The sequence below is a fragment of the Ambystoma mexicanum genome, chromosome 12, assembly GCF_040938575.1.
Source record: "Ambystoma mexicanum isolate Mex_15411 chromosome 12, UKY_AmexF1_1, whole genome shotgun sequence".
Lineage (NCBI taxonomy): Eukaryota > Metazoa > Chordata > Amphibia > Caudata > Ambystomatidae > Ambystoma > Ambystoma mexicanum.
In genome coordinates this window covers 626,396,741-626,424,489 of record NC_090936.1, presented here as the reverse complement: position 1 = coordinate 626,424,489, position 27,749 = coordinate 626,396,741, and the positions used below count along the sequence as shown (strand labels likewise).

At 44.5% G+C, this 27,749-nt stretch overlaps 1 protein-coding gene across 3 annotated transcripts in view; it reads left to right on the top strand.

Annotated features, from left to right (window-relative positions):
• Window positions 1-26,892, top strand: part of FAM3C (FAM3 metabolism regulating signaling molecule C) — a 655,720-nt gene extending 628,828 nt beyond the window's left edge. For all 3 annotated transcript variants that reach the window (XM_069629081.1, XM_069629083.1, XM_069629082.1), the window contains exons 9-10: window positions 21,450-21,576; window positions 25,840-26,892. In XM_069629081.1, coding sequence (XP_069485182.1) covers window positions 21,450-21,576; window positions 25,840-25,929 — 217 coding nt within the window. In that variant the 3' untranslated portion in view covers window positions 25,930-26,892. The remainder of the gene's footprint in view (window positions 1-21,449; window positions 21,577-25,839) is intronic.
• The last annotated feature ends 857 nt before the right edge of the window (window positions 26,893-27,749 follow it).

Genomic DNA, 27,749 nt, shown 5'->3' with positions numbered 1-27,749 from the left:
TTCAATTCCCGCATATCTACACAAATTCTGAGTTTTCCCGACTTTCTTCTTATGACCACAAGTGGCAAAACCCATTCGCTGGCATCAATTCCTTCAATGATTCCTTGTTCTTCCATCCTTCTTATCTCCTTTCTGACTTCTTCACGCATGGACAAAGGAACGTTTCTCAATTTCTGGGCAACGGGATTATGATTTGGTCTTAACTGTATTTTGTGCACATAACCCTGAAGGCATCCCACACCATCACGGAAAACAGCTTGCACGACATCCATGGCGTTCCCTTTAGTTGCATTGCGACTATTTCCTAGTGTACTCACATCATTGTTGATGGCAAAAGCAGATTCTTCAACAGTGGAATCTAACTTGACTTGCAATTTACTCTGAGTCCAACTTAACAGTGGCGTCTTGCCCACACTAGTAATGTAAACTTTGCCTTTGGCTCTCCTATCTTTAAATTTCAACTTCCCCCAAAACCAGCCTATGGTGTCAATTCTTACCCCACCATAAGCTCTGGGGTTAATATCTGTCTTGTGCAGATATTCGTGCTTTTCTTTGTTCCATAAATGTTGTGGCAGTAACGTGTACTTTGCACCAGTGTCAATCATATTCAATTCTACACCATCAACCGAAACCATGGCTTTGGGACTTTCCAGGACTTCATCATCATCACCAGTTATGACGAATACACATTCTTCACCTTCCTCTCCACAACTTTGGCCGCTGTCCGAGCTACCTCCTATCCAATTAGAAGAAGTATTGTGGAATCTGCAGCACCTTGAATAATGACCTTTACCTCTGCATTTGCTGCACATGATTTTTAAGGCCGGGCACTCTGGGTCATCGGCCCAATGATTGACGCTATCACACCTGTAGCACCTCCCTTGGCGTCGTCTTCTTGAGTTTGTGGATTGTTTATCAGGGCAATCCTTCCTGGTGTGGTCATTAAAAGATCCTTTCTGATTAGTCTTATGCTTCCCATTGTCAGATTGTGACGGCCTGTACTGTCTAGTTGACACCTTCCGTTTGACAGAGGCATTATTAATCATAGATATGGACTCAGTTTCTTCAGCGACATTACAGGACACCTTGGCAGATTTAATATTATTGGTCTCAATTTGCATATGTTTTACTATATTTTCTAATTCTTTCACACATTCTTCGGTATGTTCCACTTCCTTCGCTACACAAAGTTCAGTATCCAGGGGTGTGGATCATTGTCTGACCAGAGTTTCTCTCTCACTTTGGCATTCCAGCATAAACTGGTCCCTTAGTCTTTCATCGAGTTGCTCATTGAAGTTGCATGACTTGGCGAGCTTTCTCAATGCGGTAATGAATTTCTCTACACTGTCTCCCTCCTCTTGTGTTCTTTTTCCAAATTTGTACCTTTCCAAAATAATACTTATCACCTTTTTAAAATGCTTGTCAATTTTCTTGACTGCACGCTCGTATTCATTGATGTCGGAACTTTCTGCAATTGACAGTTCTAGCAGAGTTTCATACTTCTCCTGGCCGGCCGGGCCCAAACAATGTAACAAAAGTGATTTCCTCTTTTCCGCACTGCAATTAGGGCCACAGACAACTCCGGCATAATGCTCAAAGGACTTAATCCATCTTTTCCATGGAATGCTGGGCTCGCTGGTGTCAGGTATGAAAAAAGCAGGCGGTGGAACACTGCTGAATGCCATGGTTGTAGCATGCAGCAAGGGTCAATTGGTTTTCATGCGGTATGACTTCCCATAAACTGAATGCACGATGTGCACTAACAAAATGATGCAAGATATTTCAATAAAAGGATGCACGATACTTCAGTTCTTATGTAACAATAAGTACAATCCACATGCCATATGCATAAACACTGCAGAATCTCAGTGCATGTAGTTCAGCAGCATTTATTGAGCATAAATGTTGAGTGGCAAGAGTGGTAAAAGAACTTCCACTCTGCCCCTTAAGTGTTCTGTCCGTGACCGCCTTCTTCACAGACAAAGGCAGCGTAGAATAGCAGCATGTGTACGGCTTTAAGAAAGTATAGCTTTAACAACGTCGACAAATCAACAGTGCGCATGCGCGCGCGTCAGTAGAGAGGAAGAAATGAGGAAGTCATTTCAGTGTGGCACAGCTTGATGGAAACATGCAGATCATAGCGAGCATATGGAAAACAACTCTGATAACTGGCAGCCAAAACAAAAGATGCACGCCGCCCTGTGCGCGACGCGCATTAACTCGGGACTTCCACGATGTCCGTCCGGGGCCGCTGCTACGCTCGGGCATGAGCGGAGATGCTCCAGAAAGGCTGCAGCTGGCGGCGCGAAGGTGAGGGAATCCTCGTTGCCAATTGTAGTATCGGGGTTTAGAAAGTAGATGTTACGCAATATAAACAATGAAAGGATTTATTACAATTATAACGGTACAATGTGAACTAGTAAATGTAAACGGGAAAGAGGAGGGAAGTCGCCCAACCCTGCCGCGGCTGGGAGGTGGTGTTCTTCAAACAGTTTTTTCATTCCAGACCACAAGCTGGGCACTCGTGCTTGCTCCACTATCACGGGAGTCTGACGCGTGGAGCCATGATGTAGTCAGGCAGGTCACTTCGGTTCAGTCAAGCAAGCTTCTTGTGTAGCTTGGATGCTACAGTTTTATCTCTGTAGGGTTGCTTTACCAGGAAAGGAGGAACCCTTCAGGGGATACCTCTATGGGATTTGCTTCTTTGGTAGTCCCCCTGCTAAACTCTCAGTGCGTTACTGGAGAAATATCTTTGTCTGTATTATCATATTATTTTTCCTTATTTAATTATTCTGGTAGATCTGCAAAGCTACTCTATATGTATTTATAGAACCTCTGTTTTAAGTGACACTTAGCAAAGGACATCAGTGTTTTTTTCTGTACTTCTTTCGTTCTTAATCATATTGTTTAATTTCATTTTATTTCATTAATTTAATCAAAGGTGTTTTGAACCAATGGCCGTAAGCATGGTGTATGAGACTCCTTCCACAAAGAATGTGTGCCTGAGCAAATATGAAGTAAAAGGGTATAACAAGGTGACAGGATCCTGTATGACGTTAAGGGATATAAAAGGGTTAAATGTGACTGCCTTATCCAGAGCAGGGTTAAGGAGAGCCTGAGAGCATTCCCCATTGACCAAGCAGTCATCTATGCCTCATCTGCCCACTGGTCTACGAGAGGCCTAGTCTGCTGTAGCTTCATCTAGAGGAGCCCTCGTCTGCAGGAGCCATCAATGAAGAGGCCTGCTCTACGAGGCCCTGTCAATGTCAGAGTCTTATCTATGATGGGGCCTCATCTAAGACAAGCTCTTCTACAAGTGGCCTTGTCTACCACTAGGGTCATCTACAAGAGGACATCTCCGAGAGGCTTTGTCTGTAACCGCTTCATCTATGAAGAGGGGACTAGTCTAGAGGAGGGGGCTAGTTTTCTACACACTCATCTACAAGGAAGCTTCTCTGAGGGGCTTTACCAACAAAGGGCCTCGCATATGAGAGGGCTCTTCAACAAGGGGCCAGTCCTATAACGGGCTTTGACTGCAGCTGGCCTAGTCTACAGCAACATCTACAACCGGCTCATTTAGGAAAAGACTGGTCTGATGGGCCTCACGTAGGCAACTTTGTTGATGAGAGGCCTAGTCGCAGGCAGCTTTGTCTTCCACCAGCCTATTCAACTGCAGCTTTGCCTGCCGCTCGCCTGTTGACCAGCTTTGCCTGCTGCCAGACTATATGGCAGCTTTGAATGCCATCTGGATGCTCAACTGCAGCTTTGCCTGCTGCTGGCCTGGTCGAGGGCTGCTTTGCCTGCCGCCAGGCTGTTTAGCAGCTTTGCCAAGGAGTGGTCTCTGCAAGAGGATTAGTTTTATGAAAGGCGGAGTGAAGGCTGCAGAGTGTCAGCTGTAGTCTGTCGCAGTCTGTTGCGGCTCCTTGGGCTCCGCTCTCTCCAGCGGGAGAAGTAGCAGAAAAGTAGCAGCTCCCAAAAAGGAAAAAGGTAAATACAGTGTCTGCGGGCGGAGCGGGTCTTTACAATCAAGTCCCGCTTTGGAACAATTGTAACATTGGTAAAAGTGTACAGCATGTGCATATACTGCCACCCCTCATCAGTTCTCCTTTCTATGAGCAAATTACCATCAAATAGACCTTCACTAAAGATCACGCCGATTTTCTTAAAATCAAAAATTAGAAAGTCTGGTAGCAACATAAGTGGCCCCATCTTGCTTAGGGCCCATAATGTTTCTTTTGCGGTCCAGGATCAACAACTAAGTGGTCCTGCGGTGCCTCCGGCTCTCTGTACTCCCACTCTCTCAGTTGGTGAGCGACGTATGAACCCTGGAGACAACCTAAGCAGTGAACCGAGAAGGGAGGTCCTACCTATTAAAACCATTGATAGGTGTCAAACTGCGCCTCGGATCCTTGATAAACCGAAAGAGTTATCCCAAGGCCTAATTCTTTTTCTGTCTTGAGCCACTCTGAATAATGGAAACAAACCTCCCCTATCGTTCTGTAATTCTCTGAGATGAAAGCAGTCCCCAGTCTAAAATATATCAATACTGCAGATATTGAGCGAGTTGGCTTCCCGCATCTACTGAATACTGATATTGCAGAGCTGGTGATGAGAGTTAGATTGTGGCTGGAGTCCATATTTGGGGCAAAGTCAGAATGGTACCAGAGGGGCTTGATGATAACAAAAGATCTGTGAGATTTCGAAGAACTAATCCCTGCTCCCCATTTCAGTGAAATTCTTCCACCTCAGTCTCAAGTGCAAGCCAAAGCCCTGCCAGCATTACCAACAGTACTTGAACTGGTGCCAGAGATGGTGTCCCAGTTCTTTCTTAAACTTGGGCTTTCTCAGAAGAATCTCTAACCAACTTGCCTATAACCACTCTGTCCTGGAACTCAAGAGGCTTCAACTCCTTTTGTAAAGAACCTATGAAATGTCATGTGTTTGGATCTTTTGATTTAATTTTCTTCCAGGATTCTTGGTTGAGATTTGCTTTTGATATAGATGGCTTCTCTTCTTACCATCAGTTGGCCATTGGATCAGGTATGGGGCGGCCCGCTGGTGGCCTTTGTGCAGAAATGTGATTTTTGATGCCTCAGCTCTCATCACTGAGCATTTTCCAGGCATCTTGATTGTCAGAGCCATGATGAAGCGTAGATCAGGCACTCTAGGATGGTTACTAGTAAACATTTACTGGAATCCTGCCCTTAAGTCGCTTAGCGCCTTTGTACAAAATATGTGGGACTTATCATGGCTACAGCTCACTTCCCAGTGGATGACCTAATCATCATGGTTGACTTTCATTCTTATTGTTTGGGAGCCTCCACCATGGTAGGAAGTAGGGACAACCAAAATATAATGGATGGTAAGGTCTGGTATCAGTTAATGAAGGAGTGCGACCTCTGGGCATTAAACGGAAATGTTTAATGCCCCTGCGGCTCCAACCTGGAGGAGGGGGGAGTACACCACTCAATTATTGATTACGCTTTTGTTTCCAGGGGTCTGTTTGAAAGCTGTACTAAATTTAAAATTAAGGACGGTGAACTAAGTGATCATGGTATTTTGTAGGCATTATTTGCGGTTGTAGGGGGAGCATGGGCTGCAATGATCGTCTCAGGGGTTAGTTCTAAATTCGGCTGGAAATAGGCTGCTAAGAGTTAGTAAAGGGGAGCAAACTAACGCTTACCTGGACTACATGGGAGCATAATGCCTTCTCAGCCAGAGGATCTGTTGTTTGGGCACTTTTAGGATTCTTTTTCTGTGAAAACGACAATAATAGAACTACTGTAATTCCTATTTTGCTGGGAAAAAAACGGTATAGTAGTGCGCCTTGATAATCTCTCCCTCCTCACCTGTTTTTGTTTTGTGGAGCACTCCTTCCTGTATTCTACAGGGGCGCATTGGTATGAAAACCTTTAACTTGAAAGACTGCAGTGTTCAAATGATTGTCTGAATAATGTCCTTGCTTTTCTAGAGTTATCTTGGGTAAGTATTTGGTGAAAAAATATTATAGTTCGTTAGATTTTGAGCAGTCCCTACGTTGGAGAGATCTCTCTAATATTTTCCCTTTTATTTTGCAGGTTCTTGGTTCTCTGAAAAGGCCAATGGCTGTGACTATACTCGGTTTGAAGAAACGTTTAACAAACGGAAGTTCCTCTTAACTGAGTAATTGCAGCCTTAAGGAACGACCGCGGTGATAACTAAGCGGAGATAACTTGCTGAAACTTACATCAACGTATGTAAAACTTCTTTCTTATTTCTAGATGTTCGTTCATTAATGAAATATTTTTTTGCAGGCTTTCGGAAAGCTGTAGATGAAATACCTTCGGACGATGCAGAGTCTGCTGAGGAAACTTCTGAATGAAGATACTGCAACCGCGAATGAAGACTGTTGTGAAGAAGATACTACGGCTGTGAAGGAACTTCTGACAGAAGATGTGTAGGCTACGAAATAAACAGCTGACTGAAGAAAGGCTTTGGAAATACTTTGGTTCCGTAAGTCTTTTCAAAAACAATGGAATTCTGTTTATTTTCTGTGGAAACTAATGTCTCCGAACTTTCTTTTCTTTGACAGGTTCGGTCAGGAGATCGCCAGTAGCTTTACCTGCTGTCAGCAGAGAAGCCGCGAAGCGAGCGCTCCAGCGGAAGTGGGACTTAAGTAGCTTCCTCTGCAATAGGTATAGTATGTGCTGTAATTTAACAATGGACTTGGCGTCGGCCATGTTGAGTGTAGGCAAACCAATGTAAGCGCTATGAGAGCCTATGGTTGCATTGCTATGGATGAGACAAATGCCATTTGTGCCAGGCTTGTAGCCACTGTTGACCCACTGACTGATATGAAGTTCCTTGCTTCCCTTGTATGCCTGAATGGGAACTGTGCTCCTTTACTGGGATCATGACACAAACCTTGAATGAGAACTTAGTGAATTATGCCAAATATCTTTCCGACCAAGAGCTGTATTCACAATGTGTTACTCAAAATGTTGTGGAATTACTTTGGAAACTTAATCCCCCAGCTCTTGCTCTGAGAAGAATAAGCCAATCCACAGACATCATTTTGATCTACAAATCTTGATAAAAAAGAGAGAGAGGAGGAAATTGCGGAGGCTTGTTAAAAGAAACTGTAAGGTCAATGGAATCCAACAAAGGGATGAGGCCAGAGTGATCAACAACTCCTATAGGAACTGGATTAGATCTCATAGGGCTCTAGGGTTTCAAATATGGGGAGGAAATGCGAAAGGCTGTATGCCTTCAAAAACTCACGCAATTCTTGGTCATTGACAAACCCTCAGGTCAACCAATCGCAGGATGCGATAATTCAAGAACAGGCCTGGGTTGATAATTTTGCCAAAAGTGTATGCCCATCCTGAATACATAGAACCTAGGAATGATATTGAAACACCCTTGGGTTTGTGTTCCTCTATGGATGAGATCATGAATTTAATTACTAAATCATCTGTGTCACGAGTCGCAGGACCCAATGGTCTCACTAATGCAATATTAAAGTGAAATCCCAGAATTTGGGCGAGAATGCTGAAGGGCCTTTTCGACCAAATAGTTGAGAGTAGAAGATTCCCGGATTCTTGGAAAGGCTCGATCATCGTACCTATATATAAGCGAGGTGATCGTTTAGCCGCCTCTAAAACTCTTTATTAGATGCGGACAGCTAAATATTTGCTGGTCTTGTCTTGAGAGACCTAGAAGATTGGGCCAAAGCAAAAGGGATCATCGCAAAATTTCAAACGGGATTTAGGAAGGGTTTATCTACCTCTCTCAATGGTCTGGTCCCGAGTTGTCACCTCGGGCTGCTTTGTGAAGAATGGGAATCCCTTGTTCGGCGCCTGGGTGTACCTCTCTCTGGCTTTTGACACCATCAATAGAGATCGGCTCTGGGGCAAGTTGAAGAGTTGGGAGTTGCCTGATTATTTGCTGGCAATCTTGATTGAACACCATCATAATTCAACTCTTCATATCAGTCTACCTAAAGCTTGCAATTTATCTAAACAAATCGACATAGAGGAGTTAGTCAGGGTTGCCTAGTTGCCGCTTTTCTCTTTAATTTGTTCATGCCGATCTTTTCTATTGGCTCAAGAATTTACTCCTGACGAGCCCTAAATTGGGAACGACGAAAATAGCGTGGTTAGCCTATGCCGATGATATTGACATCCTGGATTATACGCATATTGGTTTACAGCACCTCCTTAATGCTTTTGCAGACTATGCCAAATTAAACCAACTAACAATAAATCCAGTATCTTAATATTTAAAAGACCATAGAAGAAAATCAAATCCTTTACTTGGCAGATGTACAGCCAAGTTCTGCCAATAGTGAATGAGATTATGTATCTGGGCTCAAGGATTAGTGCATTTCCAGATAAAAGTTGCTTTCTTGATCATTTGGACATCAAGATTTTGAACCTAGGCTCTCAGATGATTAAAATACATTATAAATTCTGTAAATTCTCAATTGTTCCCTTAATAAAATACTTCGTAGGTAAAGTAGTACTTTATTTGGTGTGGAATGCAATCCCCAGAGTTTTGACATCGACTGGGATACATTGGACTCAAAATTGTGGAAGAGAACATTCAACCTCCCTAATTCGGTCCCTATAGTTTGCATCTGATATGAATTGGGCTTGACATCGCTTTTGTCATTGACGGAATGGAGATGGATCTATGCATATAGACTGGTCCTTGAGCCTCCCCCTCTATCTCTCTATGAAGATGTGGCAGCACAGCTCCAGAAGGGAGACAATCGATTCCTAAATACACTAAGGGACAGATCTACAGTGATACTAGCAAAAGTAGATTCTGATGAAGATACCTTGGTTCATAATCAATTAAAATCTAAAGAGAATTTTAAAAAGGGAGATTGAATCAGAACGATTGAGAGAACACTAAATTTGTCTTGCTCTCTTTCTCTGAGTTTGACAAGGCCAGTTCTCCAGCATGGGGTCTGGCATGGATTCACATGCTCATGAATATTCCCCGTCGTCAGGCTGGGAATCCTCGGTAAAGAAAAAATCAGTATCAGTTTCGTTTCTGATCTGTCTTTCTTAGTAACCAATCACTGATCTCTGGGTCATACTGCCCCCAGCCAATGACTGCCCTTTCCCTAAGCCCCGCTTCTGGCAGCCATCCTCAGATTTTTACCGCACGCTCAAGTGTTGGGAGTCCTCATGCTTCAGCTCTCGAGTCTTTGCTGCGTTTTTACGCTTTTTCAGGAGATTTTCTAATTTTTTCGGTTTAATCGAGCCTCAAGCTCCACCGTTTCTACTTCCGATAACGGGGACCCGTTTCGGAATTCTTCTACGCCCCTCAAGGGTGAGGTTTTCGTCGAGTTTACGCTTCTTGGAGGATTCCGGAAGATCTGCGGCCTACCTCAACGGACATGGCCCAGGACAAGGGAAGCTCGACGCCCGTATCCAAGCTGTTCAGGTGCTGCCCTGGATGCGGATTACAAAACGTTTTCAAGGAGGACGAGCATTCGCAATATCTCTACTGCCTTCATGAGGACAAGACGCACGTGGAGAAGGACTGTGCGTTCTGCAAGAACCTTTCGGAACGGACCAAACAAGATCGTCGTTCCCGCCGCGCCGCCTGGCTGGAGAAGGGCACAGCAGGTGAGAAGGCGAAGAAAAAGTCTGAGCGGGCTTCTAAGTCCTCTGAGGGCGCCCCCGCGACGGGGGCCCGACAGAAGGCCAAGCACCGTGAGTCCGCGGGCACCGGGAGCGCCGAAAGGTCGGGCTCTTCGGCTGCCAGGCAGGGCGCAACTTCCCCAGCATGTTCAACCACGAGCCAGCGCTCTGGTTCGGGGAAGAGGAAGTCCGAGAACCCGGGTAAACTGCTGGAGCGGCCCCGGTCGATCTTGAAGGGGGAGCGAGGCGCTGACCCTCCCCCCAAGTCGAAGGCCCAGGATGCACCTAAGGTGGTGAGGGCTTTGATCCAGCCGGCAAAGGCCTCTATCGAAGTGGTCGCTGCGACCCTGGCGAAGCTGGCTGAGACTATGCCAGTGGAAACGGCCTCTGGGCCTAGAGTATCCCTGCCACCGCGGATGGAATCCTCTTTCAAGCCCACCTTTAAGACCCCTGTGAAGTCCCCGGCGGAAAAAGAGGGGGGGGGCGTGGCCATTACAGACTCGGAATCAGCCTCTGAGGAGGAGCTGGTGGAAACCGAGAAGGGCCTCAACGAGAGGTTCATAGGCCTCAACGAGAGGTTTGAGAAGGTTCGATCCCAGGGGGCAGTCCCCGCTGACGTGATCGAAGATGGCGACGGCGATGAAGAGGGCCCAATGGAGAGGCCATCCTGTCCGTCGCAGCCATTACCCGAGCCCCAGGATAGCTCAGCGGCCATTTTGTTCGTGATCCAATCCTTATGTACCGAGATAAGGACGAGATTACCACGGGCACCAGATCCCCAGCCCTATCCAAGGAGGCCCAGGATCTGTGGCACTGGGCCGTCGCCCAGGGGATGTTTCTGGTTCCCTTCCACTTGGCAGGAATAAACACCATCGCCGACTCACTCAGCAGGGAGCTGCGCTCGTGCCACGAGTGGGGAACTACGCCAGGACCAGGTGGATGGGGCAAACCCCAGATCGACCTGTTCACAACGGCGACGAACTCCAAGTGCCAGAGGTTCACCAGCAGGTTCCCACAGCCGAGGAGCATGGGCAATGCTTTCTCGTTCCCCTGGGATGGCCTGTTTCTATACGTGTTCCCTCCGTTGCCGTTGCTGCTCCGCCTCATCAACCAGTTCAAGAAGTCCAGGTGCAGAATGATCCTCGTGCCACCGGCGTGGCCGAGGCAGTTCTGGTTCCCGGACCTTCTGGACTTGTCAACGTCCCCGCCAGTCAAGCTGCCGGCGGACGCGGATCTTCTCTCCAGAGAAGGAGGCGTCATTCTCCATCACGACCCATCACGTCGCTGAACTTGCAGGCCTGGCTCCTGCAGCGCTAGAGTTTGGAGGGTACGATATACCGGCTGATTGCAGAGAGGTTCTTGCAAAGCCAGGGCGTCCTCAACTCTCTCGTGTTACAGTCATAAATGGAAGAGGTTCTCTGTCTGGTGCCGTGCACAGAAGATTAACCCTCTGCGGATTTCGCCCCCCCCCAAGTACTTCCGTACCTACTGTCGCTGGCCAAAGCTGGACTGGCTCACACCTCCATCAAAATACATCTGGCTGCCATCTGCCGATATACCAGGAATACGGGACAGGCGTCCTTGTGGTCTCATCGCCTGGTGAAGGAATTTATGAAGGGACTATGCCGATCATTCCCGCCGGTGAAGGCTCCTGCCCTGGCGTGGGAGCTTAATGTGGTGCTGACCAGGCTCATGGGGGGCCCCATTCGAGCCTATGCATTCGGCGCCTTTGAAGTTCCTGTCATGGAAGACAGCGTTCCTCGTGGCCATCGCGTCCGCACGACGAGTGGGAGAGATCCAGGCCCTATCTTGCAAGCCTCCATACTTGACTTTTCATGACACGAGGGTGGTGCTGAGGACGCACCCCTCTTTCTTGCCGAAGGTGCCGTCGGACTTCCACCTCAACGAGCCCTTGGTGTTACCAGTTTTCTTCCCGTCGCCTTCGACGCCGGCCGAGAGGACTTTGCACTCGCTGGATGTAGCTAGAGCGCTGAAGTTCTACGTGGACCGCATGAAGAGTTTTCGGAAGACGTCACAACTGTTTGTGAACTTTGGGTCTGTGAATCAAGGGAAGGCTCTCTCGAAGACTTCCATTTCCAGATGGCTCTCCGGCTGCATCATGCACTGTCACCGATTGGCAAACCGACCGCTGCCCGGCCGTCCGAGAGCCCATTCGACCAGAGTGATTGCTGCTACCACGGCGTTCCTGTCTGGTGTGCCCCTGCTGGACATCTGCAGGGCTACTACGTGGAGGTCGACGCACACCTTCACAAGATTCTACTGCGTCGATCGGGACTCCAGGGAGGAGTCCAGGGTCGGCCAAGCAGTGCTGCGCAACCTGTTCGCCTAAGGTGAGCCTGGTGAGGAGGTAAGAATTGCTTAATGTTGTTTTGGATGTAATGCTTAATGTTGAGCCTTTGCCACCTCCCGTGGTTGTGCATGTGTATGTGTATACTGCTATGTATTCTTTTATTCATGAGCATGTGAATCCATGCCAGACCCCATGCTGGAGAAGGAAATAGTTACTTACCTGTAACTGTTGTTCTCCAGCATGGGTCTGGCATGGATTCACATGCGAACCCTCCCACCTACCCCTCTGCAGCTCTTCACTTGGTCATACTGCCACTTGGCGTGCTACCAAATCTGAGGATGGCTGCCAGAGGCGGGGCTTAGGGAGAGGGCAGTCATTGGCTGGGGGCAGTATGACCCAGAGATCAGTGATTGGTTAATACTAAGAAAGACAGATCAGAAACGAAACTGATACTGATTTTTTCTTTACCGAGGATTCCCAGCCTGACGATGGGGAATATTCATGAGCATGTGAATCCATGCCAGACCCATGCTGGAGAACAACAGTTACAGGTAAGTAACTTGTTCCATCCTCATTGCCGACTAAGGTCGTCTCCGGATCCCAGTGTGAGGGCTGACTTCCTCAGATTTAGATTGAACATCCTCCCAACCTTAGAAATCCTTCACGTGAGAAATAGGTAAGCTTTCCCTAAGGATCTCTGTCAGAAATGTGATCTTGAATGAAAGCACTCAATCCAACATGTTCTAATTAGCTGCCCAGGCACAGGGGCCATAAGGGTCTTTAGGCTGGAATGATTTGTCCATAGTATTGATTCTTTGGCTACCGCCATGTTCTGGGAAAGACTTCTCAGGTAATGCACTGTTTCTGACAACCGAAGTTGTGAACATCTTGAGGGTCTTAAAACTTAACAAGCGTGGAATTTTACCAGAGGTTTGAGGTGCGTTGATGATGAAAAGAGGCGTGGTAAATAGTCCTCTGATTTAAAACCCTTTGACTCGCTTGGGAAGAGTTTAATTTTGTTTTTGTAATCATTTTGTAATTATTGCTTGTTTATACTGGAATACTGTGTATTTTTTATTATGAATCGATTTATTGTTTAATAATTTCAATAATCTAATGTTATATTGTATATATGTCTATTTTTGATACCTGTGTAAAAAGTCAAGATTTGTCTTGGCTAATTCACAATAAATAAAATTTAAAAAAGAGAGGCCTATTCTAGGAGGGAGGCTCGCTTATAATGGACTGGTATACGAGGGGCTTCGTCCACGGCAGCTTCATCTGCGAGAGGCCTCCTCTGCAAAAGGCCTCATTCGCGATGGCTTAATGTGTGAGATGGAGCTTGTAAATAAAAGGTTTTGTCGATGAGAGGCCTAATCTGAGGGCTCCTCACCCAGAAAGTCTTACACCAAAGAGCTGAGAGGCAATCATGAGAATCGCTCCTTGATGTTTTCATCTGAACCTGATGAATGGGGTGAGTGTATAATTCCAAAGGAGGTATGTGCTGGTGGAACAACCATCTAGGCACAGACTACAGGGTTACATACTAGGACGAACCGAGCTACAATTCAGGGGCCTTGGTGTCACGGCAGCAAAGAAAAAAGATAAGTTAAGATTGAGGTTGAGTCTGCTTGTAAATGCTTAAAATGCCTTGCACATTCTACTTGCTCCAAACTAATTTACACAACAGAGATCCTGATTTTCCATGTTCTGTTCTGTATCTTCTGTGAAGGGGAAATGCTCCTAGCAAACGGATACTGGCAGCAGGGGCCACCTTGATATCGGTAGCGGACTCACCAGCCATCTTGACCTGTTCTAAGAAGCATGGCACATATTGGGCCCACTGCTGAACGTCTTGTATGGTGATGAGAGAATTGAGATGTGGAGGCTGCTTGGGACTGCACTATCGCCTTTGACTGAAAGTAGTAGAGTCTGCATCTATACTTGTACTTGTCAACCGCTCTCACTGCATATTACATTCGTGGGACTGAAGTCAAATTGATGTTGCATCTTAAGTGGCACTTTCATGGCCACCCAAGCGTGCTCTCTGGATTACAAGTAACACTGCTCCCTAGCAAGGTATTCTCACCAAAATTACCATAGCGCAACAGTGATTCTGCCCTGACCGTGACATGCACAGGCCTGTCTTAGCCCACGGCCAACATTAACATCTCTTGGCACCACCAGCAGCTGGTTGCATTGTGTGCTGTAGCACAGCCATACCCCTCAGTCAAAAAGATAATGACGGGAAAGGGAGCAGTACAACAGGTCCCAGCCTTCTGCAGAAATAACCGCTTGTACATCAGAGGCTTTTTATTATGAGTTATGGCAGGAGAGCAATCCCAGTGGTTTTCTTCCCTCTGCATGTTCTTGGGGGGAAAACTAACCTTCAGGAGAGTTGTGCTATAAAAGATAGTGTCATGGGTAGGGCAATGTCATCTTCACTGTCCATAGAGGTACATATGTTTGTAGAAAGGGCACTCGGATGATCCGTTGACCACTTTCGGAAGCTCCAAATGCCTAATCAATTTGCTTACACACTCAAAATATCTGTGGGAGGCGTTTATCTCTGGTCATAGAAGTGTCACCTGTGCCTCCTTCCTTTTTCTTCCTTTGCCTCTTGTGTGTTGCACAAGCCACATCAGCAGCCAAGTGGGTTAATGCATGTGGCCGCTTCTTAGGCCTTCCAGTGCTGGGTTGCATGTCTCCAGCATCCTGGACAAACTCCTCATTTTTTGCCAGATCACAATCCCTTGTCCAGGCAAAAGGGCCACATTTTTTATAAATATGCCACCCCTTTGAGTGCCTTGCTCCTGGGTTTTGGGAATTTTGGCAGTTGGACATACTTCAACATTGTAGACTTTTTATTTTTTTTAGTAAGAGTAACTATATCAAGCCCAATTTATAGAATAGGCAAAAGGTTTGTGTTCTGGTGTATTCAGAAAGGTCTGGTTTCTTTTGGGTTTCTTCCCCAGCAGATATTGCCCTCACTCTTGGGCGTAGCGAAGGCAGTCTGGCACATGCCTCCACAAAGGGGCATGTCTCAGCAATTTCACCCTAAACTAGATGCTGAGAGCTGCTGTCTTGTTACGCAAAGCATAATCAAAGAATTAATTAAAAATCTTTTCGGAAAAATCCCTCCATTTAGTTGCATCCACAGGGGAAAAATATGGTCCTTTTGGAACTGATGTGCCCATTGATTCAAGCTTATGCATAGGTCGATTGTAATCCTTTTAGCCATCATTTCTGCTGGGAGACCTGGGTTTTAGCAGTCAATATGCCTTTTTTGGCAGATTTCATAAATACATGTTTTTTGTACATAGCAACCCGTAAATTATAGCCCCTTCTCAACCAGCTGGTTTATTTATTTATAGTCAAATAAAGGCCGGCGCAAAGAAAGCTCATACGACAAAGGCCCGACAGGAGATCATCATCATACGGGGGTCGATTACAAAGAAGACAAAACCAGACATAAGGAAAGATGAACCCTTACACAGCTCGAGAGAAACAAATCGCAAATGACAAACAAGAGATCAACAAACAAAAGAACCTTCAAACTAGAAAAACTCCTAGTGGAGAGGGAGGAAAGGTGATTCTGAAAGGAAAAACACGCTAAAACTATTAACGCACATAGAAGATCTGAAAAACATCAGAACAGATGATATAGACATCATAGAATTTATGGACAACAACCACACGGACAGAGTATACCTTCATATATCATCTGAGTGGGTGAAAAGAAGGATCTCAGAAGCCAGAGACCAATTACGCGCTATGGGCTATGATCTGAGCCCAACATTCTCCACAAGAAACACGGAAGAAGGTTCAAAAGACAGATGAAAGACTAACTTTAAAGGCACAGCCCGACAACAAGAGAGGTCCCACATAGAAGCCCCTAAAGTGTGCGATTATGACAGAAGAAACGAGTATTATAAGACATCTAGATCGTGGAAACGTGACGACAGTTGGGACCACGATAACAAAAACAGATCAACGTATAGATCCTGAAGAGAAAACGAGAGAGAAGAAGAAAACAAAAGACCCGGGAACCAAACTACCTTGTTAAGAAAAATAAAGTATAAGAAAAAATTCACCTCAAGAATGGAATACCAGCGAACAAAAGAAGATCATAAAAATTGCTACATCAGAGAGTACGAAAAGACGGATAATGAAGAAGAGCGCCTACCAAAAGGACCACTGCAAAACTGGAACATCACAATCAACAGGGAACAGAACAACCAGCTCGAACCCCAGCCGATCAATCACACCAGAATGAGGAGAACGAAAGGAAAATGGAGAAAAGCAGCGGGGAATGGCTACCCAAAGTGCTAGCGGAGCCTAGAAGATCCTAGCAACGAAAATGGCTCACTGAATCCAGACGGATCCAAGATGAGCCTGGAACACCAGAACAAAGACCAAACTTAACAACTGTGGAACACACGTGGATTCTCACACCTCATGGAGGTCCATGAGGTGTGAGAATCCACGTGAATTGACTTGATCTGGGTAGGTGAAGTCAATTTAGGAACCTATGACCTGATAGGTCTTCAAGAGACTTGGCTACTGAACCCTCCAACCCTCGATTGCTACGAAATAATGTTCCCAGCAACGAAAGGCAACAAGGGACGACCAGCAGCAGGACTGCTAATTGGAATAAGATCAGGCAGTGGCTACAAGTTGGAATCTATTGAAAGGAAAGTAACATTCTTCTTAGCTGTGACGATCTCTGGAAACCAACCATATATAGCAGCAACAGAAAGGGCAAAAACACTCCTACTGCTAATTACGACATACTGGAATCCAAAAGCACCACCGGATAAAACCTTCTGCAAACTGGAACATACCATTGACGAAGCATCAGTTAAAAAGCTAATTGGTCAAACGTGATATGTGGAGATATGAACGCAATCAGCTGTGGTCCTGTAAAAGAAACGCCCAGGCACGACATCAAGAGCAGGGCGGCCGCCCAGAGAGCAATCAAGCTAGATCGCCTCTTAGTATCACGAGACCTGCACAACCTCCAAACCTTAAGAACAGAAGAAAATAAGGAGATCTCGACCTGGGAAAAAGATGGTTTGAGAGCCAACATAGACCACATTTACGTTTCAAGATCAATACTGGCCCTAACTACAACCTTAGAGGTCAGAAGAACCTCAAAGTGACCACAACATTCTACAAACTGGTTGGGAGATACCACCAACTCACGCACCTTACTTCATGAACCAACAAATCGCATTGACCCAACAGGGCAAGAGCTTAAAACTGTCGGATGCAGCAATAGCAAATGTCACGGCCAAATATTGCAGAGCCAAAGGAGAGCTGACATCCAATCGGGCCCTGGGAAAACTGGACTACAGACCATTACTACAGCCTTATCTGCAAGCAAGAAAGAAGAACTCCACGCAAACTACACCATACCTACATTCCAGGAATGAGCAATTGATGGAAAAAAGAAAGGCCATGAGACACGCTATTAGAATAGCCAAAAAAGGACCAACCAAAAATAACAGAAGCTAACGTGGCAAAAAATCTACAAATCATGGCTGAAAAATCAGACACAAGCTGTACCAAGAAGGCTTGGAAGCAATGCTAAAATGTCTCGGTGGCAAAAAAACAAAAGATTTCTGGCCTCTGATCAACTCGACAAACCAACTCACACAAGACACGTTGATGAATAACGTAGGGGGGAAAAAACATGGATCGAACACTTTTCAAAACTTTTCCGTAAACCAGTAACAGACAACCAGTACAAAGAGCCACAAGCTACGCCATGGCAATTGGCCTACGACAGAGACTTGATTGAAGACAAAATCAAAAAACTAAAATCTTCACACGCCCCGGGCCCGGATGGGATCACCAACCAGTACCTGAAAGGGAACAGAGAGACCTGGGTCCCCTTAATCACAGACATCTTCAATACCTGTATCAGATCAAAAATCTTACCACCGTCCTGGACATCTGCCAACACAGTCCCCATCTACAAGAAAAATGAAAAAAAACGGACCCCGTGAACTACCGCCCGATAGCACTCCTGGATGTGCTGGGCAAGCTATTTGGATCCTTCCTCCTGGATTGCTTTAGTCTGTGGGCAACGTCTTCGAAAAGTAGAGACCCTTTTCAGGCAGGTTTTGTCAAAAACTCGGGAACACTGGCAAACATCTTTGCTGTAAGTGTCATGAAGGTGAAAATCCTGGACGGGGGACCAAGAATATTCCTGGCGTTCGTGGATTTAAGCCAAGCATTCAACAGAGTTAACAGGGACAGACTCTGGCACAAACTGATAACATGGAACTGTCCAAATACAATTCTAGCCCCAATCAAAAGTCTCTACTCAAACACCACCGTGCAAGTGAGGCTCAGTGGCAACGGTGACTGGACGGGCTACAGGTATACACAAAGGAAAACGACCTGGAAATCAACATCCAAAAAATGAAAATATTAATATTGGAAAAACACCACAAACCAAAAGAAAGCGCAAAATGGTCAATCGCGGGATAAAAGCTGGAAAAAGTCACCTTTTACATACTTTGGAGTAACTCAACTGCAGCAGAAAAGAATCTCAAATGCAGCAAACACTGTGGGCAAAAACCAAACTGGTGACGGCACAAACAAAGAAAATGGACAGATAATACAGCAGGTTCTCGATACAAGCAACAATAAACTTTTACAAGTCGAAAACAAACCCGACCATACTATACAGCACAGAAGCGATGCCCGAGATTCCAGACACCATCTGGTCCAGATTGGAAGGTTTCCTATGGAAAAGAACACTAAATTTACCGCAATCCACTCCAACACGCTGGTCTCCATGAAAGCAACTGTCTTGCTAAACGGCTTGATGCTGTACCGAAAAATCAAAATCTCCAACTTCAAAACTTTCGAACTAATCAGAGAGGAAATGGAAGACAGCATGGGCAAAAAAAAATAACCTGCTCTTAAAAATAGGAAGTTCGGAAAGTGAATAAGAAGAAAACCCAAACAAAACCAAATTGAGATTAAAAATCTGGGATTGGATTCAAACCTTGGATGAGGCAGCAAAAAATAAACTCACTCAACACCTGCCACCAAACTCACAAAAAGTCAACGAGACAATTAACTACCTGAAAAAATTTCCAAACACGATCAACTTTCTTAAGAATCCGCCTAAATTTCTTGAAAACAAATGAGATACTTGCTATTTGAGGAAGATCACCAACCAACAAATGTCGCTTCTGCCAGACCGAGGAAAACGTGGAAACCATAAGGCACTTATTGTTAACATGCAAGGGAACAACACAAAACTGAGAAACCCACATGGGCCATCTGCTTAAAAACGCATTGATCTTAGAAGAACAATACTGGTGGGACGACTTGATCTCTGGTAAATCAACAAAAGGGGTCATTGCAGTGGTAAAATGCTTCGACAGCCTACATCTCGACACAATAATCGAGAATTTACGTTAACAAGAATAAAACAGGACCATAAATAACGAGGCTCCTCATCAAAGAAAAATAACAAAGACAGATAACCAAAGATGACATGAAACTTGTAAAAAAAAACTGCAAAGAACAGTTAAACCAAGAATAAATAAAAAATATATTTTTTTTATTTATTTACACTTGTATAGCGCACAGGCAGCCCCAAGGTATCGCAGCACTGTTATTTGTAGTTACACTTAGTTACAATACAATACAATACAGGGAGCAGTACAATACATTATGCGTTTAGGTGAGACAGTACATTACATTATGCATTCAGGCAGTTGTCGGTTGGGTAGCTGAGGTGTGGCGTGGTTATGTGAAAAGTAGTGTTTTGGCAGCTTTTCTAAAGGCTAGGAGTGAGCTTTCACCTCTGAGTGCGGGTGGCAATGCGTTCCATTGTGTAGCTGTTAGGTAGGGGAAGCCGGTGCCACCAGCTCGAGCTCTCTTAAATTTGGGCAATGTGAGCATGTTCGCATAAGGTGTTCTGGTAGGTCTGCTTGTGGATATAGGGTGAACCTTTTCAGAGAGGTAGGTGGGAGCGGTTTGGTGAATACATTTGTGTGTCAGTGCAAGGGCTTTGAAAATGACTCTTTGATAGGCAGCCAGTGTGCTTCTTTCCTAGCATCTGTGATGTGCTGTCTTTTTGGGGTGCATAGGGCTGCTCATAGGGCATTATATTGAATGACCTGTAGTTTAACCAGGTTCTTTGAGGAGGTTCCTAGGAACAGGACATTACAATAATCTGGTCTTCATCCAGTGGTGGCTCAGGCAATGGTAACAGAGTTTTCTTTAGATAGGAATGGTCTGGCTGCTGTCATGAGTTTAACGTGGTAGGCTGCTGCAGAAGCAATAGCACTGACATGCCTAGAGTTTTTACTGCGCTGGCAACTGGGATTCTGATATTGTCAATGCTGAAATGGCTGAACTTATGGTCTAGGTTCCTGAGTGTTTCACTGGTGCCAACTAGTAGTAGTTCAGCTTTGTCTGAGTTCACCGCGTCCGACAGACGTCCTTCCTCAGCTAAGAGGTAGTTACAGTCCCTGGATATTAAGAGGTTTGAAAAAAAAAAAAAGGAACTGATCGAAACCAAGGGTTGAGTCTGTCTTGACTCTGTGTTGCCTTGTCCATAATGTAATTGGCAAGAATCTGTAAAACTGGCATAGTTAGTTGGATTTCACCATGCATCACGATTTGCATGAACGGCTGCATGGATTCTTCCGGAAAAGTCAGTTCATTCTACCAGAACAATGCATGACAGAACAGCATTACCTGAGCCCTGGAAGGTAGCTGCAGGGCAGTGACTTGGAAGGTTAAGCATAAACTCACCAATTACCACTGTATGGGCACAAAAGCCAGGGAGGAGTAGGGCTTTGCACAAGCAATGCCCCATAACCTGTTTCATTCAACGGATCTTCATTCATATCTCCTCCCGTGCATGGGTCAGCCTTTGTGTGTTCCAATGGTTTTGTGCTCTTTTCAAAGCTTGTGAATCTATGACAGATCCAATGCTGTAGAAGAAAACAGTTGCTTACCTGGAACTATAGTTCTCCAGCTTTCTTTCATAGATTCACATGCGATACACTCACATAACCCTTTGGGGCTTATCACATATATGTGCACTCGGTTGCGTTACCAGAATCTGAGAGGTGCTTAGTACTGCCCACCTCTTTTTCCCAGGAAATAAGATCCTAAAATGAGTTGGACAGATCACTAGGTGAATGCAATTGTTTGTGTTTATACTTAAAAACACTTTGTAATTTTACTGACGATTCCCAGCCTGACGATGGGGAATAGTCGAAGTATAGAAATCTATGAAAGATACCAATGCTGAAGAACTGTAGTTATAGGTAGTAAATGTTTCCCTTGTTTTGACTTTAGCCCACTCACTAACTAAAGCATCCAGCATTGCAGAGCGCATTGCTGTCACACACAAGGTTAAAGTCCGGCCTATTGGCTCTGTCAATGTATGTTTTGTGTTTTAAATTTGTAAAGAAATGTAAATTATGCATAAAGTCATAAAACCATCTTTTATCTTGTTAAAGGTTGAATGATGAGGCAAGGTCACTTATTTCGGATTTGGGCAGTTCAGCAATAAACTCCCTTGGTTTCCGTGACAACTGGGTCTTTGTTGGTGGAAAAGGAATTAAAACGAAAAGTCCATTTGAACAGGTATGGAGCCTACTGCTGTTGGTTTATTTATTTTTTTTAACTCTTTCGACTGCCGTGAGAGCCTATTGAACTGCTTGATTTATTTCACTCTTAAGAAATAAATTGCAGCTTTATCGAAAGGTTAATGATGTGTAAGATATGCATTGTTCATGTATCCGAAAATTAAATAGGATTAATTACCTTGAAATCTTTGTGAAAATATGACTACTTCCAGAACTGGCACCTTTTTAAATCTGCCCAGCACCACCACACCTCTTGTGTTATTCACTTTAGCACCCAGAAAAATAACCCACGCCATGGATGGTATGGGTTATGCATGATGCATTCTGATAGGGTGACCTCTTCTTCCATAAAAGGACGGTTATTATTCACTCCCTATGTTTAGACAGCTGTTCAACATTTGTGAATATTTGTCGTGTTTTTTGGAGAGGAGTCAATTCATTTTCTTTATTCTCCACTCTAGTATAGCTTTCTAGAATTGAAATGCACACGTGTATGCATTGCCTCTCAACCAAATTATAAGGTTAATCTGAACAGGGGTTATTCTTCCTGGTGCTGACAAGTAAAAAGTTTAGTTTGGCAGTCCGTCTGATTTTGCGTGGTTTTTCTACTGACTCCATCTATTATCAATACACAAACAGAAGACTTTTAGTATGGGACGTCAGTCTCAAAGAAATCATTGCACATTACTGGTGTCTTGTTGTTGGCCATTGCATTATAGCGATTGACTGCAGCTTTGGTCCTGAAATTCCAACCGTAGTGAAGCCATAGTGCAGCAACAAGGGGCAACGCACCATCTGGAAAAGATGTTTGATTCGAGTTCTGTTTAAGTCCTTTTTTTGTTAATTTTGGAGTGGTTTAAAGAAGTCTGTGATTCCTGACAGCATTGGAAATACAAAATGTTTTTCAATAAAGGACCATGAATTCTAGTAGAATCTGCTGAGACTGCAGCTTGTATTTTGAGGTCCTGCCCTCGATGCAGAATTTTCTCGAGTCCTCTGGTGAGGGCTTGAGAACACCAGCCAGTAGAATCCGGCATTTAGTTATTCCTGGCTCTCACATTGGTAGCTGTGACAGGGCAGTCTACGTTCACCCTTTGGTAGGATAAGGGCTGGTAATAAATTACTGCTTTCACACATATGGACGCTCAGTATATGGTTCATACACAATATTACAAAGAATATACTCTATTTATAGAGAAACCTCAACAAATAAATTGCAGGCAAGTACTTAAATAGAAGCAGTTCCCTAAAAATCCCAAACCACAATTTAAACCAGTATTCAATACAATTTTACAAATTGATACAATAGTCAAGTATTTGAAACCAGTTCAGTTGTCCATTGACTTTAAAACAACAGTCAGGTGGCAGCTCCACTTTATTCGATAAGCCATGTAAGAATTATCAGAGGAAACGCACAAAAAGTTCAACAAATAAATGGTTGTATGGACCATTTGGCCGAATTCGACCAGTACTAAAAAATCAAAGCCCAAAACACAGAACACGAGCATGGGTTGCGGGGGTGTCCCCCGCTCCCCATGTTTGGTAATATGGGTTGCGGGGGTATCCCCTGCTTGCTTGACATTGGAAGAGGGGGGCCCAAAAAGAAAAAAAGGACCCTGCAGGGTCAGCTCCGACTCGTGTTGGAGGGACGGAACTGGGGTACAGGAGAAGCATCGGCGGGAGTAATGCAATGGTTGTCTACGGCTGCTTACGGGACATAGATGTGGGTTGTTTTACCAAAGTAAAAACTGATTTGCGGCTAAATAAACTACGGTAATTTTCGCTGCTATTGTTTCTACTTCGGTAAAACACTGCAAACCCTTATCGGAGCCCAGGGAAGCTACAGATAAGACAACCTTTAGGCTGGTGATAAAACCCCCCCGGAGGACATCCAGATCCAGTTTCAGCACCTCACTTGGAAATAATATTGCCTAAAAGATTGAGATTTTGTAATAAAGTTGGTCAGGATTAGGGACCCACGAAGAACTGCAGGCACAGCTCTTGGACGCGGGAGAACCTTAACAGCAACAGGATGGAAGTCAGAAGACCCCTCCAGACCTCAGGATGTGGACCAGCCTCCTGGAAGAGGTTTGATAAGTCTAGGTGTTGCAGGTGCAGAGGTGGTTTCTGATGTTGGGATTTGGTTTTGCTTGTGATGCCGGTTTCTGCAGCAGGTCTGCAAGGACAGTCCCTGGAGATGGCTGGAAAATTGTTTGACGGAAGAACCTCAACCCCGTCCCCGACACACCCCTCTCTCAAGGGACCCAAAAATTATTGCAAGCAGCAGTGTCCAAGCACTATGGTGACCCTTTAAACCAGGTTGGGGAGTGCTCTGATCGGAATAAAAGGGATGCATGAGGGTCCTTCTATAGGACAGCAGTGGAGGTCCATGCTACAATGCCCCCATGATCGAGCATGTACTTTTGGGGTAACTCAAACAACCTGGTTTGTATTGCAAATTGAATGTGTAAGTTCATGACATTTTCACAAACTGCCCCTAATATCATGTTGAGGCTTTAAATATGTTTTGCTCGCAAGATATTGTGGGCATGCAAATATCCCAGCGAGTATTTTACTGTTACAACCCATCACTGTTGACAGAGCTCTGTCAACTTGTATTGAAACCCAGGACATGTTCCTGGGCTAAAGTGGAGGTGGGTGCGGAGTGTGCACAGGAGATTGTTTAATACAAAATAAGTCTGTTTAGGAATGGGAAGTACAGTACAGTGAAGGAAAGGTGTTGATCATTTTCATTAAAGGATAGTAAACTCTAGAAACAGCCTTTTATGGTTTTAGCCTGGGATCCCGATTTAGGGCTGACCCATTTGATGGCGGCACAGTTTGAACCCAGACATTTTTGTTCTTGACACTTAATTATCCATAGCTATATTTTGTCTAACTGATTTAGCTTCGGGCCGATTTGTGAATCGGATGCAAACTGTTTGTGCATCCTGATTTACTGTTTTTGAAGACCGTCACACTGCAGATAAAGCCAGCTTTTCACTATTGAATGTGGTGTCAGACGTTTGCTTTGCTCAAAACTTTTTACAATTGGTCTTCCCTCATTCATTTCCATCCAAGTTTGAATTAAAATTCTGCCACCTGGTTCCTAACTAAGACGTCCAGCTTTTGCCTGTCCAGGACAGTCCAGTCGTGTGGACAACCAATCTTGAATGCATTTGGCTGGTCCTACAAAACTTGAATGAGGTCAAGAGCCAGCAATTTTTAGAAACTCGGGCACTCTGTCAAGGCCTCCAAACATGTTGGCATGCCAGGAGATACCTGAAGCAATTCAAGCAACTTCATTGGCCAGCCATGTTGGCACTATGGAGCGTATTTCTGCTTCTGGAGATTTAACCCTTGCTTTTGCCAACATTGCTGCCTGAACACTGTTGGTGTTTTGTACAGAAGTCAAATACTGCTTGGTGCCCGTTCTGAGGGCAAGCAAAAATTTTGTCGAAGGGGAAAAGCTTGCAGAAAACAAACAGAAAGAAATGCAAAATCATTCACAGCCGCCTTCTGCAGTATTATAGAAAATTATTGCAGGAGGAAGAGGCTTGTTTAGGTTGGTTATTGTTGCCCCATCCTCCAGATTGACTAAACTGCCCTGGATTTGTTCTGAAAAGGAGGAATCTGCCGGGGCACCCATCGAGCTCCCATAGTAGAGCCGGACATGCTTCATAGATGCCCCACCCCACAGTGTAGTCAAGCGGGGAAAGGTGGTGAGGGGGGTTAGCACAACTTTTTCATTATACAGCCCAGTAGAGCCCAATCTGCATTAGCACCCTTCATCCCACACAGCTGCATGTCACTTAAGACCCCTCACTGTATTGTATATACCCTCTGCCAAACATGGTTTCCCTGGTGGAATAGTCCTGAAAATCTGCTAACCCAGGGCCTTGCTCAGTGACCTGTTTGCGTGGTAAGAAAGTGGGTGTGCAGCTGACGCGTCACTAGCGGCTTTTGGGGGCTAAGAGGGAGATCAGGCAAGTAGCTACGTTTCCACCTGACTAAACACTTGCCTGTTATGTCAAGTGTACTTATATTCATAAAGTCGTGTTTTAGTCCTCTATTTTGGTGAATACTCCATTTTAGTTGCTAGTCGGGTGGTGTCTATGGAATTGGCTTATCTTCTAATGCAAGGTACTGTTTTTTTCTACTTGTGCTTGAAGACATTGACTTTTGACCAACATTTTTTGGAGCTGTGTCAAATTGGTATTGCTTTCTTGACATTGGACACGTGTTGTTTTTCTGTTTGCAGCACATAAAGAACAACAAGGACACAAACAAGTATGAAGGCTGGCCAGAGGTTGTGGAGATGGAAGGCTGCATACCCCAAAAACAGGACTAAAAATGTGAAACGGACTTATGAAATTATGTAAAGGATGGTTGAAGATGCAATCTAATTCTGTGTATATTGATATAAAGCATGCGTCACTGATCAGTTGATGTATGGTCAGACATTTTGAAAATGTGGAATATTTATTGAAAACCTACCAGGGATTCTTGGTAAAGAAGTTGAACATAAGCAATGGAATAATCCGTTTTTAAGCAGCTACTGTGCTTCCTCTCTTGTAATGCAGCATTACATATGTGTATTTATTACTAAAGTGGATTCTTTTTTTATACGATCTTAGACTAACATGCACATTAATGTTCATTTGAGATAATCAGAATCAATACCACAGCAAAAGCAGAGCATATGTGTTCATCTTGGTGCAGGCCACATGCACTACTAATGGCCAGTTGTAAAAAGTCCCTGAACAATGTAGATGCCTGATCACACAAAACCGTGTAGTATCATCCACATATGTAATATTTCTGTCATAATTTGTATTATTTTTGATATCTTTACATTAAAGAACAATTATTAAGGAGCTTTGTTTTTAACTTCTGCCTTTTTGGGTATTAAATTGTAGCTTTATACTAAAGACCTGTTATTCTGTTAATCATAGATTATGCTTCTGATTATTTTCCTGCATACATTAACTTCCCAGATTGCCCCATGGGACATGCTTACATATATGAAGGAGAAATTGGCTGTTTTTATTTTTTTTTTAAACTTGGTCCGCTGTGTGCTTTAAGGTACGAAAGCCGATGCAGGGAATCTAACCATGGGGAAATAATCAGAGCTCATGTTTTACCATCTGAGTTTGCTGATAAAATGTTATAGCCATAAACATAATTTCACAATAAGTTCAAATAAAGTTACTATGTATTTTATTGACTTGACGACAGAGTTTCTCTTTGAAACAGATTTGCAATATGTGGTTAAGCACAAATCATTGTTTTTAATAAAAGTACACCATGTGAAGTAATCGAGTAATGTGTTTTTGTTAGGGTTGGTTTGTATTTACTACTGTATGCAGATGGAAATTTATTCTGTTCGTGATCATTTACAATGCATTTATAATCCATTATCTAATATTTGAACTTGAAGGTCCCTATGATGTTTGAGGTGATGTAGAGTAAGCTCCCATACATGCTAAACTGCATGTCCTTTTCAGTCCTTAATGAAAACCTGGGGTGACTGCAGGGAAGGGAGAGGCTGAATTATGTGACCTTTCCTCAGTCCATCAGTCAACTTTTTATTCAAATCTTTGTTGAGAAGAAGGGGGATGTTTTGGGTTTCAAGTCCCGGTTTACAGTCCATACCGCAGCAGAAACTGTAAGATTGGCATACAAGGGCTGCTACCAGCCGTTAGTCATAAATTCACTTCCCATTCGATCTTTGTCAAGGGTGGAAGATGGCAGAGGGTGGGCACATTCTTTTGTCCTCCCAGCATACCTTCCAGCCACAAAGAGCTGGAGATTTTAAAGAAAGAGGTGGTGCCCCAGATGGCTCTCGTGGCAAACTGGCCAGAGGTGTTCTGCGCCATCTCTATGGGCTTGAGAATGCTGTTAAAAGAACTACTTAGTGTATACATGTAGAAGAGCTGGATACCTGATGATGAAAGGCTTTTCTTTTACAGTTCTGTTTGTGGGGTTGGTGCTGAGCTGCATTGCAGTGAAAGGCTGGCCAAGTTAGCAGTTTGGGGGTCGGAGGCAGACTAGGTATGAAGCGAGCCCACCAGAAGCACATGTTTGGAGTGCCCATGATTGAGCGGTTTGGGAGCTCCTATAAAGCAGGTGACTGAAGGTGATATTTTCTCATCCACTCTGCCTCTCCTG